At 52.0% G+C, this 19,053-nt stretch overlaps 1 protein-coding gene and 1 long non-coding RNA gene across 2 annotated transcripts; one reads left to right on the top strand and one right to left on the bottom strand.

Annotated features, from left to right (window-relative positions):
• Positions 1-3,364: 3,364 nt before the first annotated feature.
• On the bottom strand, positions 3,365-5,309 carry LOC122697073. Its single transcript, XR_006341989.1, has 3 exons — positions 5,136-5,309; positions 4,838-4,946; positions 3,365-4,141 (listed from the first exon to the last, which is right to left on the bottom strand). It is a non-coding gene; the product is annotated as an uncharacterized LOC122697073 (long non-coding RNA).
• Positions 5,310-12,328: 7,019 nt separating this feature from the next.
• On the top strand, positions 12,329-12,903 carry GUCA1ANB (GUCA1A neighbor). Its single transcript, XM_043908708.1, has 2 exons — positions 12,329-12,385; positions 12,574-12,903. The coding sequence occupies exons 1-2, from the start codon at positions 12,329-12,331 to the stop codon at positions 12,901-12,903; spliced, it is 387 nt and encodes a 128-aa protein (XP_043764643.1).
• The last annotated feature ends 6,150 nt before the right edge of the window (positions 12,904-19,053 follow it).

A 19,053-nucleotide genomic window follows, 5' to 3' on the forward strand; every position in this document is an offset into this window, starting at 1 on the left:
CCAGCCTCTGCATCACCTGGGATCTTACTAGAAATATAGGATCTCTAGCTCCATTCCAGATGTTGAGCAACCTCTTGAGACGTCCATTTGTTCATCTGTAAAATAAGCTGTTAATTTAAACTCATCATGAGATTCAGTGAGCTGTTGCATTAAGGTACCCAGCAGAAGATCTGCAATATATATTTTTTGAGAGTGTAATTTAAGCAGTTTAAAAAAAAAATTTATTGCAGTATAGTTGATTTAAAATGTTGTTAGTTTCTGCTGTACTGCAAAATGGGTCAGTTATATATCAAGACCCCTGGGTAATTCAGGAGCATGTTATAGTTTGAGAAGTTCAGGCCTAGAGTTGGTGATTACCAGGTGACGGAGCAGGCAAGGGTAACTGGTGGCTAACAGCTGTTTGTAAGGATCTTTAGCAGCTGGATGAAAGACCAGGAGAAGGAGAAAGAGTAGGCTGAGGGACTGTGGGAGGCTGTATAATTGATCGGTTAATTGCTTAATCATTTGGTTAATTGACATAAGCAGGAGGGACAGGTGTGCTGGTGGCAGAAAAAGAAAAAGTTGTTAGTTTGTGGAACACTTCTTAGGAAGGAGAAAAGGGCGTGGTAAACAGCTTGCATATAAGGAAATAAAAACAACTCTGAGCTCCTTTCCTCATCTGTAACATGGGAGTAATAACAGTATCCTCTCTGAGGGTCATTAGGAAGATTAAATAAAATAATAGATGTGAAGTGCCAGCACAGGGCCTGGCACCCAGGGGCCATTCCTCAAGTGTTTGCTCATTTCTTCCCCTTCTGGTTTCTTTGCCTTAGGGGTTAGCCTTGGGTGGGGGTGGTGGAAAGGGGGGAGCCAGGGTGACGCATGAACATCCAGAAGGGCTTGAGGCTGCAGAGACAGCAGGGCTCTCCCTGCCCTCTACCCCCATTTCACCCAGATTCCTTTTCCAAGTTGGTGCGTGGAGAGGTGGGGGGCTGTTTCAGACAACTTTGGAGGCAGGCTCGGGGCTTGATTCTCTGTCCAGCTCAGCCCCTTGCTGTAGCCCCACTTCATCTAATGACGACATCTCACACCTGGTCCCCCAGGAAAAGAAGCAGCCAAATAACAGACTCCCCTCCAAACAGCCAAAAGCCCAATCCTGTAATTAAATCTTGGCTTGGCAGTTACTTAGTCACCTCCAAGAGCCGACTTTCCTGGCCCGTACTAGAACGTGGGGTGGGATGGGGGCCCGGCAGGTGCAGTCTCCCCAGGGACCCAGCCGGGCCTTTGTCAAAGTGGTGGTCTCCCCTCCGACAAAGGCAAACGCTCCTGGCTGGGGAAGTGCACTCTGCGTGCGGGAAGGGCAGGCTGAGAGACACCGAGAGTCACCGCATCCCCACCCCAGGTCTCTGTGGCGAGCTCTGCAAGGGCAAGAGTCAAAACTCCCATCATGGCAACTCCCATATCCACTGAGCTGCGGATCACCTCGTCCCACCGCGTGCTCCAGGTGGGAGATGCCTTCTCCCAGACCAGCTCCTGACACTCTTCCCTTCAGCCTGCAGGGTGGAGTGGGCTTCAGTCTCCACCCACCCCCTCTGCCAACCCCAGCCTTCCTCTGGGCTGGGCAGGTGCCAGGAAATGTGGTCAGGCTAAGAGGAAGCCTGGCTAACGTGGACTCCTATGTCCTGGTCCTGGTGCCTGAGAGTATGAGGATCCAAGATCCAGCCCTGAGTGGGGAGTGGTGTGTTTGAGGGTGCTGGGGAGGGACGCATGCATTTCCCTTCGTAACCATGGGCTCCGTGGGTGGTACCATGGCAGAATGGGAAAGATCCTTGCTAGGGAATAGGTTTGAATCCTGACTCTGTTGTTTAGCAAGGGTGTGAACTTGGCTGAGATACCACCACTCTGAGCCTCAGTTTGTTCATCTGTGAAACAAGGGCTATTAATGTAGGTGGTTATGAGATTCAGTGAGATAGAGAGTTAAAATACCCAGCAGAGAGTCTGACTCACGGTGGGTACTTAGTACCTCTGTGCCCTCACCCCAGTTCCCTGCCTTGACTTTGGGCATGGATGGGCTGAACAGAACAACAGACAGAACGGAGCCCCTGAGAGGCTGCACAAAAGCAGTACCCATTCAACAAAGAAGGAAAATTCATTTCCTCAAGAAGGAAAATTCCACGGGGGCCCAGGAGATGGGGTGGGGTAGGTGTTTACAAGGTTAGGCTCAAAAGCCTGGCAAAAATATTCCATTGTAAAACACATCTTACCCTCTGAAATCATGTGTACATGTTAAAAAAAGATTGTTTAGTACAAAAACAAGAACCCAAATCTCATGTATATTGTGACTCTAGGTAGATAAGGTGTATTTGTGAATGGACAGCCAGGGGTTCAAAGGGACCAAGACCGTGGAGCTGACTGGGAGTGTGGGGGTAGTGGGGCTGGGGAGCAGGCGGGGAATGCTAGGATGACAGGTGGGGCTTTTACTTTTCAGTAATGTGCTTTGTTGGTAGGTCATTTGTCTTAACTTAAAATTCTACAAATAATAAAGAACATTATTTATTTTTTAATATTGGCCATAAGGGTTCTTTGTTAGGTAAGAGAGCTTTCTCTAGTTGTGGCTCACAGGTGCTCTAGTTGTGGTACATGAGTTTAGATGCCCCACAGCATGTGGGATCTTAGTTCCCCGACCAGGGATCGAATCTGCATTGGAAGGCAGATTTTTTTAAACCACTGGACCACCAGAGAAGTCCCAAAGAACATAATTTAGCATGGAATATATTTTTCCTTTTTTAAAAAAGGAACACTGGATGGGGGCCAGCATGGAGATGTGGATTTCAGTGCCACTAACCTCCAGTGAGATCATGCAGGCTTCCTGAGCCTCAGTCTCTCCATCTGTAAAGTGGGATGCTCATGCTCATGTCCAACTCTGAGACCCCATGGACTATAGCCCACCAGTCTGCTCTGTCCACGGGATTATCCCGACAAAAATACTGCAGTGGGTTGCCATGCCCTTCTCCAGGGGATCTTCGTGACCCAGGGATGGAAACTGCTTCTCCGGTGGCCCCTGTATTGGCAGGCGGATTCTTTACCGCTGGGTCACCTGGGAAGCCCTGTGAAGTCACATGGTGCGCTCCAACACTCAGGTGTGGTTTCCCATCTGAGTAACGTGTTCGTTGGCTGGCAGAGCGGAGGCAGAACAGCAGACGAGGATCTCTGGTGTCTCCTGTGCAGGGGGCGCCCCGGGGAAGGAGAGGTGGGCACTGAACGCAGGGAGTATTTCCCCAGGGCATGGCCGTCTCCTCCGCACCAGCTCTGTGCTCTGCTTCTAGCCTTCAGGATCGGTCCCTACCCTCTAGGAATCAGCACAGCCCTGCACACTTCTCACGTGTTCTGAAGACCAACACTTGAATGGGGACTTTGAGCCCTGAGTGTGTTTCCATGCACCCTCTCGTGGGTCCATCTTGTCTCGCCCTCTCTTCCTGAGACCTGAAAGTAATAGCAGCTGCATCTACCATTCACTGAGCATCTTTGCTGTGTGAGGCACAGGGCCGAGTGGACTATGTGCATTAACCCAATATCATCTTCTAAAAGTGTTTTTTTTTTCATTTATTTTTTGGCCACACCACATGGCACGTGGGAGTTTAGTTTCCTGACCAGGGATCAACCCGTGCCCCCTGCAGTGGAAGTGTGGAATCCTCCTAATCACTGGACCACCAGGGAAGTCCCAACCTACTACCAGCAAGTCAGCTCTACCAAGGAAGAGGACAATACATCCATGTTGTGGATGGAGGGAAAAAGACTTCGAATGACATCTATTGTTTAGTCGCTAGGTCGTGTCCAACTCTTTTATGACCCCATGGACTGTGGCTCGCCAGGCTGCTCTGTCCATGGTATTCTCCAGACAAGAGTATTGAAACGGGTTGCCATTTCCTTCTCCAGGGGATCTTCCCTGACCCAAGGGTCGAACCCGAGTCTCCTGCATTGGCAGGCAGATTCTTTACCAGTGAGTCTTCAGGGAAGCCCCAAGTGACATCTACTCATACCCTGTGACCAGTCAATCCTCTCTTAGGAGTAGGCCCCAAAGAAACCTTCACCTTGGTCCATAAGGGCCTGTGGATGTGATGTCATTGCAGTGCTGTTTGTGGAGATGGGGAGTTGGAGATAACTGGGAGGAAAAACATACAGAGCCTTTTGGAAGCAAGGAATGAGGCTCAAGCAGCAACACGGATGGATCTTAAAAACAGAAGATAGCGATCAAAGTAAACAACAGAATGAGATCTGGAACACACAAAACCACTTATGTATATGAACACTACCTGCACACAAAACAACAAGATGTATTTTGAAAACACATTTGAACAAGAAGATACTTATTAAGAACATTAGAATAGCTGCCTCTGGTGGGCGTGGGTGGAAAGTGTGGTTGAAGATTAGAGATAAAGAGGGAAAATTAATATAACAAGAGAGGAGGCCTTCATGGACCAATGGTGATAAGGCACCCTGATGTGAGCTGTAGGAATAGCTCAGTCGTTTGTACTTGAAGTCCAACAAAGGAAACTCAAGTAAGGATCAGAGAGGTTAAGTAATTTGTCCAAATCACACAGCAGACAAGGAGGAGTAGAAAGAGGATGTTCAAATAAGTAGGCTACTTGAAGCAAGACGGTAGCAGGACCCTGAAAGCCACATGTTTGTACCGTTAACAGCAAAGAGGGCAGGAGGGACAGTGGGACAGAGGACAGGTGTGTGTGGCAAGGGGTGGGGATCTTCTTGGGCTCCACAAGTCAGCCCGGCGTGTCACCAGCTCTCCCCATCCTTCCCAAACACCCACTGAGTGCCGTGGGGTACAGATCACCCTCCTTACCTTCCAGGAATTATGATGAGGAATAAAATGAGCTCATGCTGGGGGTGTGGCAGAGAAGTCAGAAAGGGTGGGCTTCCAGGAGGCAGGACTGATTCAGTGCTGTCTGGGGCTTAGAAATGATAATAACTATATAACTCAGGCCCTCCTCCCCACCCTCTCCCAAGCAAGATAACATCTGCCCAGAGCCTTGGAGATCCCAGATCAGCGGCTCCACCAGGGCTGCCCTTCTTCCCCCCTCCTCCCTGCCTGCCTCCCCTCCTGGACCCTCCCATCTTCTCCAGAAATTAGGGGTCATTACCATTAGGGTGTGAGATCTGAGCACAGCGTACAAGTCATTAACACCCCAACTCCCAGTCCGCCTGGGGGCCCCAAAGTCTACACCATACTCAACAGGCAGTGCTGACGGTGCCAGGAAGGAAACAGTCCTGCACCCAGCCCTGGCCAGTGGGCGGAGGGCAGGAAGTCACCAGCTGTTCTGCCTCCCTCACCCTGGGCCTCCTCCTTTCCTCCCTCACTGACCCAGGGAGAAGCACAGGGCAGTCCAACATGGGGCATTTCTGACACGTTCCTGGAAGTCTGATGTTGGGGAAATCGGGCCCGAAGGAGGTGTGTTGGGAGGAGACATCTGGTTTTGAAGATGGCAAGAGGGCAGCCCATTCAGCCACCTACCCCTCAATAGAGTTACCCACCCACACATAATAATGGCCAGTTTTATTATTTTTTTTTTATGTTTTGGTCACATTGTGTGTAATGTGGATCTTAGATCCCGAACCAGGGATCGAACTCATGCCCCCTGCATTGGAAGCACAGAGTTTTAACCACTAGACCAGGGAAGTCCAATAATAGCTAATATTTATTGAGTGCTTCCTCTGTGCCAGGCACTGTCCTAACTGCGTTGCCCTACTCTATTATTAGTAGTTAGGGACCTTTAGTCCAACCATTTTACAGATGAGTAAACAGAAGTATAGACAGGTCAGTTATTTATACTCGCCCAAGGTCACACAACTAGTAAAATGGTAGAGCCAGGATTCAAGCTCATAAAGTTTGGCTTTGAGCCTGAAGTCCCATCCTCTATACAACAACCCACCATCTATCCGCATGGACCATCTTCCCACCCACTCACCCGTGGCCACCCCACCTAACCACCTGTCTACTCACTCATCCATCCATCCCTTCATCTTCTAACCCCTTATTTGAAGAGGTTTAGGAAAGGGAACAGCAAATTCAAAGACTTAGAAGGGAGAGAGCAGGGCATGTTAAGAAAGTAGCTGCTACACAGAGTGAGGGAAAAGATAGCAAGAGATGAGACTAAGAAGGTGACCAGGGCTCAAATCAGGAGGGTCTGCTCATCCACCATCTGTCGACCTACTCACATCCATCCACCTCCCTCTGTCCATCCATGTGTCCATCCATGAGTTCATGTGTCCATCCATCCATCTGTCCATCCATCCATCCATCCGTCCATTCATCCATCATCCTTCATTCCTATACTTGAGAAGGCAGACAGAGAGGAAGAAAGCGAATAGAGAGTTAGCCGGCTACATTTCTTCCATGCCAGTGATTTCTTGTGACCTTTTGGGGAGTTCGGGGACATTAGGACTCCCCAAGCTACCTGGATAAACAGAATGATTTCTCGCACTCTCCACTCACCCCACTGCCCATAGCTCACCAGTCCTGGGCACCATGGGAAGAAGGAATTGCAGAGTGACTAGGTATTAAGGTTCAAAGAACCATTCAGACCTTGTAACTTCTGCCCCCAGCCCTGCCCCTGTATCTCCTCAGGAAGATAGAAGGAATTATGTTGTCAAAGAGGTGTCACAATGCCCCCAGCCCCATTCAAGTTCTCCCTAACTTGGTGTCCCAGTGCCCTCCCAAGAGTCCCTGAATACCTCTGGAGCCCTTGGCCGCCACAAGTTCCATCTCACCACCAAGGAAGGCGCTGGTCAAGGATGTTCCAGGTGGGATGACATCATGGTGTGGGGTCAGGGCAGCCCAAAGTGGCAAGAAGTTTGATTGGCAGAAAGGAGGGTGAAGGCCCCTGCCCAGCCCACCTGGGAGCTGAGGGACTTTTACCAAAGGTTTAGGTGCCAATGACACTGCCCAGCTCCTGTTCCCCAGCTGTGGAGCTGTCCTAGTCTCCCCGGGTTGGGGGTGGGGTGGGGGGAGGGCAGGTGACCACCATTCAGCTCCTTTGGTCTCTGCCCCTTCACTTCCCCGAGAGGCTTCCTGGACCGTTAGTTTGCATGGCCCCACCTCCTCGGCACACTTGTGATAAGTAATAATGCTGGTCAACGTTTACTGAGGGCTAAAGACGTCCAGGCGGCTTAAGGAGAGTATCTCATTAACTCATAGTAACCCTATGAGATAGAGTCTCTGTTATCCTTCGTAGATGGGAAAACAGGCAGAGTGTATTATAAATGACCAGAGAGACTCCCCTGGGGTCCGGTGGTTAGGACTCTGAGCTGCCACTGCAGGGTACAAGAGTTCGATCCCTGGCTGGGGGACTAAGATTCCGCACACAGCGTGGTGTGGCCAAAAATAAATAAATAAATAAAGTACCGGAAGAGCAGGTACCCAGTGGGTGGTACAGGCTTCCTGAGGAACCCGAGGCCCACCCCCCCCAACTTGGCCTCCTCACTGACTCCCTTCAGAGTCCCCGTCCGCTCACTGAAGGCAAATAAGTGCTCATAAAGCTTCGGGGGAGCATGTGTGACACCTCCGTGTAACTTCTGGATGGGGCTGATGATAATTACCAACTTTCTTTTACAGCTCCCACGATTCATGGCGCCCCCACCACAAGCTGTGCAGTACATAGCCTTATTAGCCCCATTTTGCAGATGAGGCAAGTCAGGCTCAAAGAGGTTCAGTGACTTGCCTGAGGATGCCCGACCTGTAAGGGCAGAGTCAGGTCCGGAGCTTAGACCTTCAAACTCCAAAGCCCGGGCACATTTCCAGCATCAGGTGCCCTGGGAGGCTTCACCAGCTGCCTCACCCAGTGCTATTTGCATTTTGACAGGGCACAAGGCCTTCCACGAAAAAGGGAGGTGCTAATGGTGGCATGTCAGGCGCATAGGCCAGCAGATAGGCAGGGGGCCGGAAGAGGGGCCTGAAGTATTGGACCTCATCCCACATATGAAGTCTTCTTGCCCTACTCAGAAAGTGCCACCCTGAAGTCTCCCTCTTCCCCATTCTTGGTCTGGGTATAAGGGACAAATGTATACATGATATATCTAAAAAGCCTGGGTGGGTCTGCCTGTGGCTGTGGGGGTTATGGAAAGAGGGCGTCAGATTCCTTCTTTTGGCTCTTAACTCAAAACCCAAGTGAAAACGGGAGTGTGATTCAGCAAGGAGCGAAAGGGCTGGTGGGACCTTCTCCTTGCCCTTTAAACTTCATTGCCCCCTGTGGAATGGGAGGAGTGGGAGGCTTAAGGCAGCAGAAAGCAGATAGTGGAGATGGGGGCCTTCCTTCCACCTCTAAACTCGTTTTCTTGACCTCAGCATTGTGCGATGATGGTTCTTTGCCATGGGCGGGGCAGGGGAGGCTGGTGTCCTATGGGATGTTTGGTGGCATCCCTGGCCTCTGGACACCAGTAGCACCTCCCAGTTGTGACCACCAAAAATGTCTCCCCGCATTGCCACATGTCCCCCGGGGGTGGGGTGGGAGAGGAAACACCGCCCCCCCCCCCCCCCCCGTGTGAACCACTTCTCTAAATGCACACACGCTGTGCATTTGACAGGGAGGACCTGAGAGGGGAGGAGACGGTTAAATGAAACCAGATGTTAACCTGGAAGGTATGCAGTCGGGCCCCACCCTCCCTCCAGAGCTGGCCGTGCTGGGCTGAGCTTGAGATGGGGTGTTCTCAGCTCTCGGAGCTTAGTCACCTGGAACCTGGCTGGGTCCCCGGAAGGGGCGGGACGAGGCTGGGGCTGCCCGGCTTCCTCCTCCTCTTCCCATCCGCCGCCTCCTTTCTCTCTTCCTCCTCCCTCGCTCCTTCCCGGGACTGTCCTTCTGCCCCAGTTCCTGTGTGAGCCTCATCCTTGGATGTGCTGGGGGTCCTGGGTCGCCCAAGCAGGGTCCCAAGTATAGCGGCAGCAGCAGCTGGGGCATAGCTGACGGGAGACTCAGGGTCTGGGCTGGGACGGAGCAGAAGAGGAGGATTCAAACCCTGGCTCCTGCACTAACTGGTCATTAGTTGTGCAACTTCTGCAAGGTTCTTACACGCCACTCACTAGCCATGTGCACTTAGACCAAGCTTAGCTTCCTCTGAGCCTCAGTTTCTGCATTAGAAAGACAGGAGGCTCCTTTGTCCATGGGGATTCTCCAGACAAGAATACTGGAGTGGGTTGCCACGCCCTCCTCCAGGGGATCTTTCCAACCCAGGGATTGAACCCACGTCTCCTGCATTGCAGGTGGATTCTTTATCATCTGAGCCACCAGGGAAACCAGAAAGATGGGAATAACATCTCACAATGGCTCTTTGGGGCTTTTGCAGAGGTCAGTGGTTAGTCCCTGGCAGATGGTAGATTCTCGATCCTATTAGGAAAGAGTGTTGCAAGCCCTTCCCCTTGCAGGAGGAACCCCCCACAACAATTCTGAAAGTACCTGCCTCTGTCACCTCCCACACCAGCTCCGGAGCCTGAGGGGCAAGGCCCAGGAGGCCTAGAGCTGCTGGGGAGCAGGGGCTGGTGGGGGCGGGGCCTCTGCTGTTCCCTGTCTCCGCAGGCACAGGCTGAGCCTCCCTGCCGTGTCAGGAGGACCAGAAGCCCGCATCCTTGGATTCAGGCTTAACACGAAAAACCCGAGCCACTTGTGTGGCCCAGGAAAGGAAAATTCTACACCTCCAGGCTATCAGCCTCAATGCTGAGGAAAAAGAAACTGTCATGGACTATGTAGCACTGATTCTCACCACCCTCGGAAGGAGCTGGCAATACCGAGAGACGCTCTCGGCTGACACAATTGGCGGGGGGTGCTAGTGGGCAGAGGCCAGGGCTGATGCTAAGCATCCCTTGACGCACAGGACAGCCCCACAACAAAGACGTATCCAGCCCAAAGTGTCAACGGGGCCGAGACTGAGAAGCACTATCCCCAGGGCTTCGTATTTGTGTTCATATGTGTAGTGTCTCTGCTACTTGTACACCCAGAGCCGGGTGCGTAAGAGGAGCACGAATGGATAGAACAACTGATGTCACATCCTCAGCTGCGCTGAGAGATAATTCATAGAATAAACCTCAGACTCCTGGGGTGTCATCCTGTCTGTGCCAGGTCCAAGGACCCAGAACCAAAATCCAGCATTCAAAACCCCACAGTGTCCCCGCCACACCCGGGACATCAGGCCACCCTGTCTCACCAGTGAGCCTGGGGCCTGGGGAGGGGTCGCCCTAGCTGCTCACCTGCCTCCCAGCACATCTAGCAAGGGCCAGCAAGATGATGAAATGAGAACAGAAATGAATTGGCAGGCCCCATCCCCCCAGTGCTGTGGACACAGCATGTATTGTGGGGTACAGGGTGTGGCCCCTGGAGTCAACCAGGCCTGGGTCCCCATCACAGCCTAGCTCCTCACCAGTCACATGGCCCTAAACTTGGGAATACCCTCCTGATTTCTGTTTTCTCAATCATAAACGGGGCTCATAACGATACCTTCCTTAAAGGGTTAATGTGAGGACTCTCAGAGGAAATCCACTGAAAGGGCTCGGCGCTGTGCTCATGGGTGGTGGTGAAAAACGACCACGGATTGTGACTATTCATCGCTCATTCCCAGTGTGAGCCCCAAGCCGAGCCTGGACGGGTCTGGGAAGGCTGCTGACTGCTCGTGCGCCCCTCTCACCAGCTTGGCTGTGTGCCAGCACTGGGTTGAGCCCCGGGGACCCAGGTGAATAGGGTGTGGTGCTGACCTCTGAGAGCAGCGTACAGGCTGCTGGGACTTTAGCCAGAGCCTGGAAGGACCACTATTTGGGATGAAGATGAGGCAAGCACAGGACCTAGGGCGCAAAATATTTGAAAGGAAACACTCACTGTGCCCTTGCATGAGTCTGAATATGAGCCCCTCCTGAAAATGCATAGCCTTGCCTCATCCTAATCCCAGCCCAGCTAAGGACCACATCCCGGGAGGAGGGCCTAAGGGCACGGAGGATGGTGAGATGGGTGCAGAGGCCACAGCATCTGAGGCTTCCTGGAGGAGGTGTCATGAGAGCTGCTGGCATGGGAGGATAAGGGAGAATTTTGAAGGGCAAGGCTGAGGGTCATATATTGCTAGGTGGGAACCTATGGGAGCAGAGACTGCCTTGGAGGAAAGCCTGGGCAAGTGTGAGTTGGGCAAATAGTTTATAAATTAAACACAACAGAACGTACATTATGATTTGAGTATTGGGGGTTTCTTTTGTCAGATGGCAGGGGTTCAACTTCCAATAGCTCTACAGCTGGGGTTTCCCTGGGGCCTCTGCAAACAGGACATGGGTCTTCTTGAGAGTTGCAGCCTGGGGGAGTGCAACAGAGCTGCCTGACACTCAGGGATCTCAGACTTTGGGTTGTTCCATCACAGCTATGAAGATTCCTAGTGAGAGGGCACCCAGGATCTGGGTGATGGTATGGGGGCTCAAAGGTGAGGAAGATGTTTCAGTCACAGGATGGTCAAGGAGGGTAGCAACAGAGGGCCAAATAAATGTCAGTACCATGGGATAAAGGCTGCAACAGGGAACTCCTAGGAGGGTGGACCTCCATACCCAATCACCCAAGAGTGGTTATAAAGGGCAGACATTGTTGGGTGGGAGATACAGTCTGTAACAATGAGAAGTGTTCTAAATTAGAACGGGGCTGGCTGGTTGGAAGGCCAACGACCCTTACTAGAATCCAGTTCTGTTGAACCAATAGTTATTGAGCGTTTGCTCAATGTCTTGGTCTGGAGTAAGAGAAGGAGTAGGATTTTGGAGGCTATTATGTTAAGGGTAAGGGTAAGAGAGTGCTGCTCTTAAGGGGCACAGGGATGAACAGGAAAGAGTATCCCTGATGGGTGGGAGGGAGGGCAGACTAGTTTGGGGGGACAGCCTGAGCTAAGGTAAGACTGCCTGAAAGGATCAGGTGTGACCAGGAAGTGACAGGCAGACTGGATAGCTGGAACTCAGGGTTTGGGGGAGCCCTGTCCTTCCAGGCTGGGGACTTGGCCTTTATTTTCTGGGCAGCAAAAGATGCTTTGAGGACAAGCCATACATTCTGGTCACTAATATATTGGGTTGGTCCAAAAGTTCATTCAGGGTTTTCCGTAGGATGTTATGGACTTTGGGGCCAACCCAATAGAGAGACTAATTCAGAGTGTGAAGCACAGGCTGGGAACACAAGAGAGAAAGAAACAGGAAGAGTTGGTAGAAAGCTGGAGTCGCCTTGTAGGAGAGAGGATGGAGGCCTGATGTACGGTGGCAGAGGCCAGGGAGAGAAGGATGTGGGCGACATTGATGGACAGACCGGATGCAGGGGAAGGGGCAGGGGTGGGGTTGGAGATGACCCCTGGGTTCCCAGCCTCTGAGCTGGTCGAGGTCTCCAAGAAGCAAACCCAGGTTTGTAGAAGCAGGTCAGGTGGTGGAGCTTGAAGGCTTTCTCCTGCCTGCAAGTGTCTAGCTCCAGGGCCAGCAGAGCTGGGCTCCAGGGGTAGCTCTGTGGGCCTCTCAGCAGTGCCCCTGCCCCCTCCCTCCTGCCCTTGGCCCTCGCGAAGTCCCCAGCTCTCCCCTTCTTTCCTTCCTCCCAGGACTCACAGAAATCCTCAGTACCCAGTCATGGCCCAAAGACGCCATCAGGCCAAAAGGTGAAGGCTCCACACCGTCCCCTGTCCTTGTCGTGGAAGCAGGACCGTGAGCAGACTCTGGCAGCAGCCTATGTGCCGGTGGTGGTGGACCCCAGAGGGCAGAATCCAGACAAGCTCAGGTTCAATTTCTACACCTCCCAGTACTCCAACTCCCTGAACCCCTTCTACACCTTGCAGAAGCCCACCTGTGGCTACCTATACCGCCGGGACACCGACCACACCCGCAAGCGCTTCGACGTGCCTCCCGCCAACCTGGTCTTGTGGCGCTCGTAGGCCTGTGCCAGTCAGAAGCCCCCGACCCTGCACCCTCACCCCCACGATGCTGGGTCCCCAAGGGGAAGGGCTGCTCCCTCCCGGAGGAGCAGAAAGTCCCCGGGCTAGGACGGCTGTGCCCTGCCCACTGTCAACAATGGCAAAGGGAGGTCTCGCTTTTCAGCAGCAATTAAAGTTTCTTCTTCCTTTCCCTGGCATCTGAATGGGTGGCTATGGGTGGATAAACTGAGGCCACAGGGGTGCTGTAAGCAGGGTTACGGCCAGAGGTGCCTGAAGACTTGGAAGGACCTAATTCTCATCAGCTCACCCCAAGAGTAACCCCAACTCCCCTGCAGAGCCTGAGTCCCAAGCAAAGCCCATGCTGGCCACACCCTGCCTGTGGTCCCAGTTTGGCAACCTCTCCAATAATAAGAAAGAGCTACATCAATCGACCATGATCTGGGGTTGGAGCAACCACTGGGGAAGGGGGAACGTCCTGCAGGGAGTGAACCTGATCTCCAGGGAGCCTCCTCTCTAGCTCCTAGTTTTACATAAAACTGCCTTTTCTGACTGGTAGTTTTTTTGGTGAGGGATGGACTTCCCATCTCAAGTCTCCCTTCTGGTCCAGCAGAGCTGATGCTGACGTTAGTTAGGCTCATGGGCCGAGGTTCACGGAGAAGGAGAGTAAAAGCACAGTGTGCTTGACTCCGAGCCGGAGTGAGTCCTTGGTCACTGCTGCCCAAGGCTGGATCCAATGGCCTGCTGGCGCCAGCTTCAACTGGCCTGTGAGAGCTGGCAGTGGGCAGCTCCCGACTCCACAATCAGTGACTTCACGCTGGTAGCTTGAAACCAGCACAGTGGAAGTATTTACACCCTGGAAACCAGCAAACATCTATAAAACAGGATTTCTTTTTTTCCATAGAGCCAGTAGTTAAATATTTACCAGCAGACAACTGAGTGATTCCAACTGGTTTCATTTCTAGGAATCACGTCTTATTGCAGATAGAATGGTGGATTCAGTGGTGCATACTTCTAGGGCACAGGAGACAAGGGGGCTGGTGTGGGATGAAGAGACAGGATGCTGGGGACCCAGACAAGCAACCAACGCACTGGCCAGATTTCCCTGGACACCGTTCTCTGAAAAGAAGATGGCAAGCCAGAGAAAAAGGATGAGAGGGTGTCCTAAATATCACCTAACAGCAAAGGACCCAGGTTTTTCTATGTATTATATTTGAAGTAGGCTGTCTGTCAAATTAGAGGCTTTCCTTGAATGTCTAGTGATCCTTGGCTGGAAGCAGGCCATTTGGCATCTGTATCAAGTCTCTCCTTCCTGGTTGCCATTGTTCATGGAGCCAGTGTGGGAAGGAGCTGGGCAGGGGTCTCACTTTTCATAGGCAGACTTTGCCATAACTTCCTGGTTTCCAGAGCAGCCCTTCTCTCCTCCCGAGCTGTCTCTCGAGGCTGGAGCTTGTCCAGTTCAAGTCTCAGAATAACCTTCACCCAGGGCCAGGAGGAGAGAGATGACACCTTAAGATGTCCGTTCTGCTGCCTTGAGGAGGGCCTCTGGGGAACGAGTTGCTTCTGACACAAACTTCCCACCAGTACCCCTACTTCTGCCCCACCTGTCCTGCACCCCAGCCCCCACGGCACCTTCTGTGCCTATCTCCTGAGCTTCCAGAGTCCTGTGGTGGGAATTTAAGATTTTATTTATTTTTAATTTATGTGGCTGCACTGGGTCTCAGTTGCTGCACCGGGGATCTCTGTGGCAGCATGCGAACTCTTAGTCGTGGCCGGTGGGATCCGGTTCCCTGACCAAGGATTGAACCCAGGCCGCCTGCACTAGGAGCATGGACTCTTAGCTACTGGACCACCAGGGAAGTCCCCTCTCCTGCTCTCTAGCACTCAGGTTTCAACTTTCCACACTCTGGTAAGGCACCACTCGCCCATCTGTTTCTCTCGTCCAAAATTTTTATTAGAACCTGTCATCTGTCTTCTTCCTCTTGGTCTCTCTGGATCTGCAGCTTTTAGAAATGAATTGCCATCTCAGTGTGCTTTTCAAAAGAGGCAGAGATAAATGCAAGTGTTCAGTCTACACACAACCCAAAGCTGTACCTCCCAACAACCATCCCACAGACACTGGGTGAACACCTAGCGCATGCTGGGCCCTTGGGCTACAAAGATGAACAAGAACCATCTCTGCTCCCCCAGACCCGACAGCCTCGAGGAGTGGGGGCGGGGCCCGTATCTGCACGCTCTCAACTGACGCCTCCCCCTCGCTCCTGGAGAACGTCGCCCCCTAGAGGTTCACCTTGGTAAAGCAGCCTCCACTGACGCTTGCAGTACACCTTGACAGAAGCCAGCCAAGGTGCCAGGTCGGTCTGGGCGGGACAGTCTCTGGAGGCCCAGAACCTGTGTTCCGGGCTCTGTTGTGTTTCTGTGGAGGTGGCCAGTGGGCACACGGGCACGTTGGAGCGATTAGTCGAGACTGGGATTGCCACCCCTCCCATCCCTTCCGGGCATGTCTTCTGCCTCTACACCCCTGCCCGCCATGCTCCCGCTCCTTGGCATCATTCAGCCTCGTGGGTCCTCTCACTCTGGTGTGGCATCTGTCCTGGGAAGGAGTCCTGCAGACAGCAGCCAGGGGAGGCCACGGTCCTCTCTCACGCGGCCACAGCATGAGCCGTCCCCTCAGACCCTCGGTACTCCTCCCACGGGTCCGTCTCTTCCTCCTCCCGCGGGTCCGTCTCTTCCTCCTCTCATGTATTCATCTTTTCCTGGATGCCTCGCTATGGAGCCCCGTCTCCCTGACTTGGCATCTGTGTGTCTGGGGGAGGAATGGGGAGCAGGACTGCTAGAGCCCCTGCGGAGGGAGAGGCTGGCCTCTGGGGCTGGGTGGCCATGGATTCCATTCGCACCTTGGGCTGGAGTGAGGGATGGGCCCCATAGCCAGCGGGAGCGAGCTCCCTGTTGGGGTATTGCTCAGACAGAGGGGCCACAGGGAAGGCGCTAGACTCAGAGGCTTATAGATCCCCTAGGTTCATCCAGCCTTTCCCCCCCGGGACTTATTTTCGCCCCCAGCTCTGTGGCTTGTGGGAATCTTAGTTTCCTGACCAGGGGAAAGGCTGGCGTGCTGCAGTCCATGGGGTCACAAAGAGTCGGAAAGGACTGAGCGACTGAACTGAACTGACCAGAGGTTGAACCCTGGGCCTTTGGCAGTGAAAGTGTGGAGTCCTAACCACTGGACTGCCAGGAAGTTCCCTTCCCAGCGATTTGACGACTTAGCCTAAAAGCAAGAATTTAACATGGAAAAACTTTGGTGCATCACCACTTAAAAATTTTGTGAACCTGAGAATGTGATTTTTCTGCCCCCAATTCCTCCCGTCTCACATGGAAATAATAGCATCCATCCCACAGGACTGTCTTGAGCCTGTTCATCAAGCTTAACCTGGTGTTTTAGACATAAAAGCTCTAGTCTGTGTTAGCTCTCTTGAATCTTTTCTTATCATCTTATCATCCGTTCATTCAATAATGTTTTATTGAGCCCCTCCCAGTCAAATGTTACTTTCTGAAAGATAATTGAGGGGGGGTGTAATGAAGGAACTGTTCACAGATAAGTGGGCATGGTTAAGGGACGGATGATATGCCCAGAGGGTAGCAACAGAGGGAAGCCCTTCTTACCCCTAAGCCTGAGGGGTAGAGGGATGAGGCTTTGTCATAGGAGCCTGGAGAGGGTTCTAGCAGGAGCTGTAGCTGAAGGTCAAAGAAAACAACCAGGACCCAAACTGTGGCCCAGCAGGAGGGAGGGGAACAGGTACCCGGCCTTGGTCTCTTTCCGTCCTCTAATCTCCTAGCAGTGTTTCTCAAAGGATGAACCTAGCTTGAAGCCAGAGGGTCAGGGAGCCCAGGTGATCCAGTCCACAGGTTTCAGCCTCCTGGGGCTCAGAGCAGACCAACAAAGGTAGAGAAGGAGTGAGGGAGGGGCCCACAGCATAGCCAGCACATGACTGTGTGGGATCCATGCTACTGGGTGCTGGAGTGTTGTAAAAAAAAATGAGGAAGACAGAAGAGCTTGCTCTGGAGAGCTTGCTGGATTCCTGAGGACAGGCTGGTAATAACCAGCTGCTTATAATTCCAGAAAGAAATGAGTGTTTTGTCTGTTATTGTAAAAGTGTGACTATCATAGACTTTAAAGTGAGCTGTCATGATTTCCACCTGTTGTTCCTGCCTTTGTACAGGCCCCTCCCTCTGAGTGTGGGTGAGACCCGTGACTTGCTTCTACTCCACAGACTATGGCAAAGGTGATGGGTGTCACTTCCTTGATGAGGTTCCATTATATGAGATTCCACTTTAGCAGATTACAGAGAGGATCTCCTCGCTGACCTGATAAAATAAGCAGCCATGTCGAGGAGTCAATGTAACAAGGAACCGTGGGCAGCTTCTAGAAACTTGGGGCAACTTCTTGGACCTGAGAGTGTCCTCCAGACAATATCTAGCAGAGAGCTGTGGCTTCCATCCTACAGTCACAGGAAATGAGTTCTACCAAAGACCTGGATGAGGTAGAAGTGAATGCTTCCCCAGTCAAGCCTTCAGATGAAAACATAGCCCAGATGGTCCCTTGATTCCAGCCTTGTGAAATCCTGGGCAGAGGACCCCGTTGAGCCATGCCTAGACTCCTGGTCCACAGAAGCTGTGAGATAATAAATGTGCATAGTTTGAAGCTGATGACTTTGTGGGTAATTTGTTATGCAATGTAGAAAACTAATAGAACACATAAGCAAGATGTCAGAGTGCTGAGGCAGGGAAGGTGAAGTCTGCAGAGATTCAGAAGGCTTCACAGAGGAGGTAGCTTTTGTGCTCACACATGAAGAGTGAGGAGGATATAAGCAGAGATGGAAAGATGAGCTGTCACCTCCTCTTTGACCTCTTCATTTCAAACCCTGGGCCTGAGAGGACTCTGCAAGGGCATGAATCCTAGCCTGGGTCCCAAGCAAAATAAAGGGAGGAGCCCTCTCTGCCCTCTCATCCCCGGAAAAAACCATGCTCCAGAGAACCTGATCAAAACAGACAGATTGCAGTGTCGATCTTAAGTCGATCGTTTTAGGTGAAAGAGAAGTAAAACAGTCCCATTTGATTCTTTTTTCAAAAATGGTTATCTTCTGTTTATGTGAGCAACATATGTACATTATGAACTGTTATTTTTAATTTTTTTATTTATTTTGGCTGTGCAGCATGGCTTGCAGGATCTTAGTTCCCCAACCAGGAATTGAACCTTGGCCCTAGGCAATGAAAACACTGCGTTCTAACCATTGAACTGCTGGGGAATTCCCATGAACCATTTTTTGAGATGCAGATTTTTTTTTTTTTTTTAAGCAAAGATGAAAAATCACTGGTGATCTCATAACTTAGAGACGACCCTGTTAACATTTTGGTGGTTTCCTTCTCATCATAGGTATCATGTTCACAAGTGACAAGGACAACAGTATTGACATCACTCTCGTCTCAGTCTTTCTCTCTCTCTCTGGTCTTCTAAAGGGGCATTCTTAACTCAGGTCCTTTGGATGAACTTTCTCAGGATAATGGGCAAAAAGAGCTGTAGAACTGGAAAGGAGACCATCTTGTGGATAATGGAAAGGAAGAAAACTGATCCCTGGGGGAAAACCAGATCTGAGATGGCAGACATACCTGGTCCAGAGCACATAGCCCCCCACCCCATCCCATCCTCAGTTATAGCTGGCAGATGCCTGTAGAGCAGGGCCAGAGAAACAGCCCCCAGAGGCTCCTCTGTTCCCAGGGAGCTTTGTCTCATTCCATCTGAAGCATCTTGGTCAAGGAGGGAAATCTCTCCCTAGGTGCCCAGGGTTCTGCTTCAGGTGCTTCCTCTGTGCCCTGAGCTGTTGGAAGGGGATGTCCCCCTGAGAGAGGGCCTCTAGGGCTGAGCAGTATTCAGGGGCACAGACCCCATCACTCCAGGCTCCTCCCTCCACCCAGCCAGTGCTCAGAGCCCCTGGATACCCAGGACTGGGCCCTGATGGCTGGAAGGCTGTGACCGCCCTTTGTTGAGCTGGGCCACCTCTCTGAGCTGACCTCTCCAGGCCCAGTTCCTCTGTCCAGTTCTTAGGGAGTAATCTTAGGATGACAGCCTGACATTTTCCCCACAAAACTGTATAAGAA

Source organism: Cervus elaphus, chromosome 7 (genome assembly GCF_910594005.1).
Source record: "Cervus elaphus chromosome 7, mCerEla1.1, whole genome shotgun sequence".
Classification (NCBI taxonomy): domain Eukaryota; kingdom Metazoa; phylum Chordata; class Mammalia; order Artiodactyla; family Cervidae; genus Cervus; species Cervus elaphus.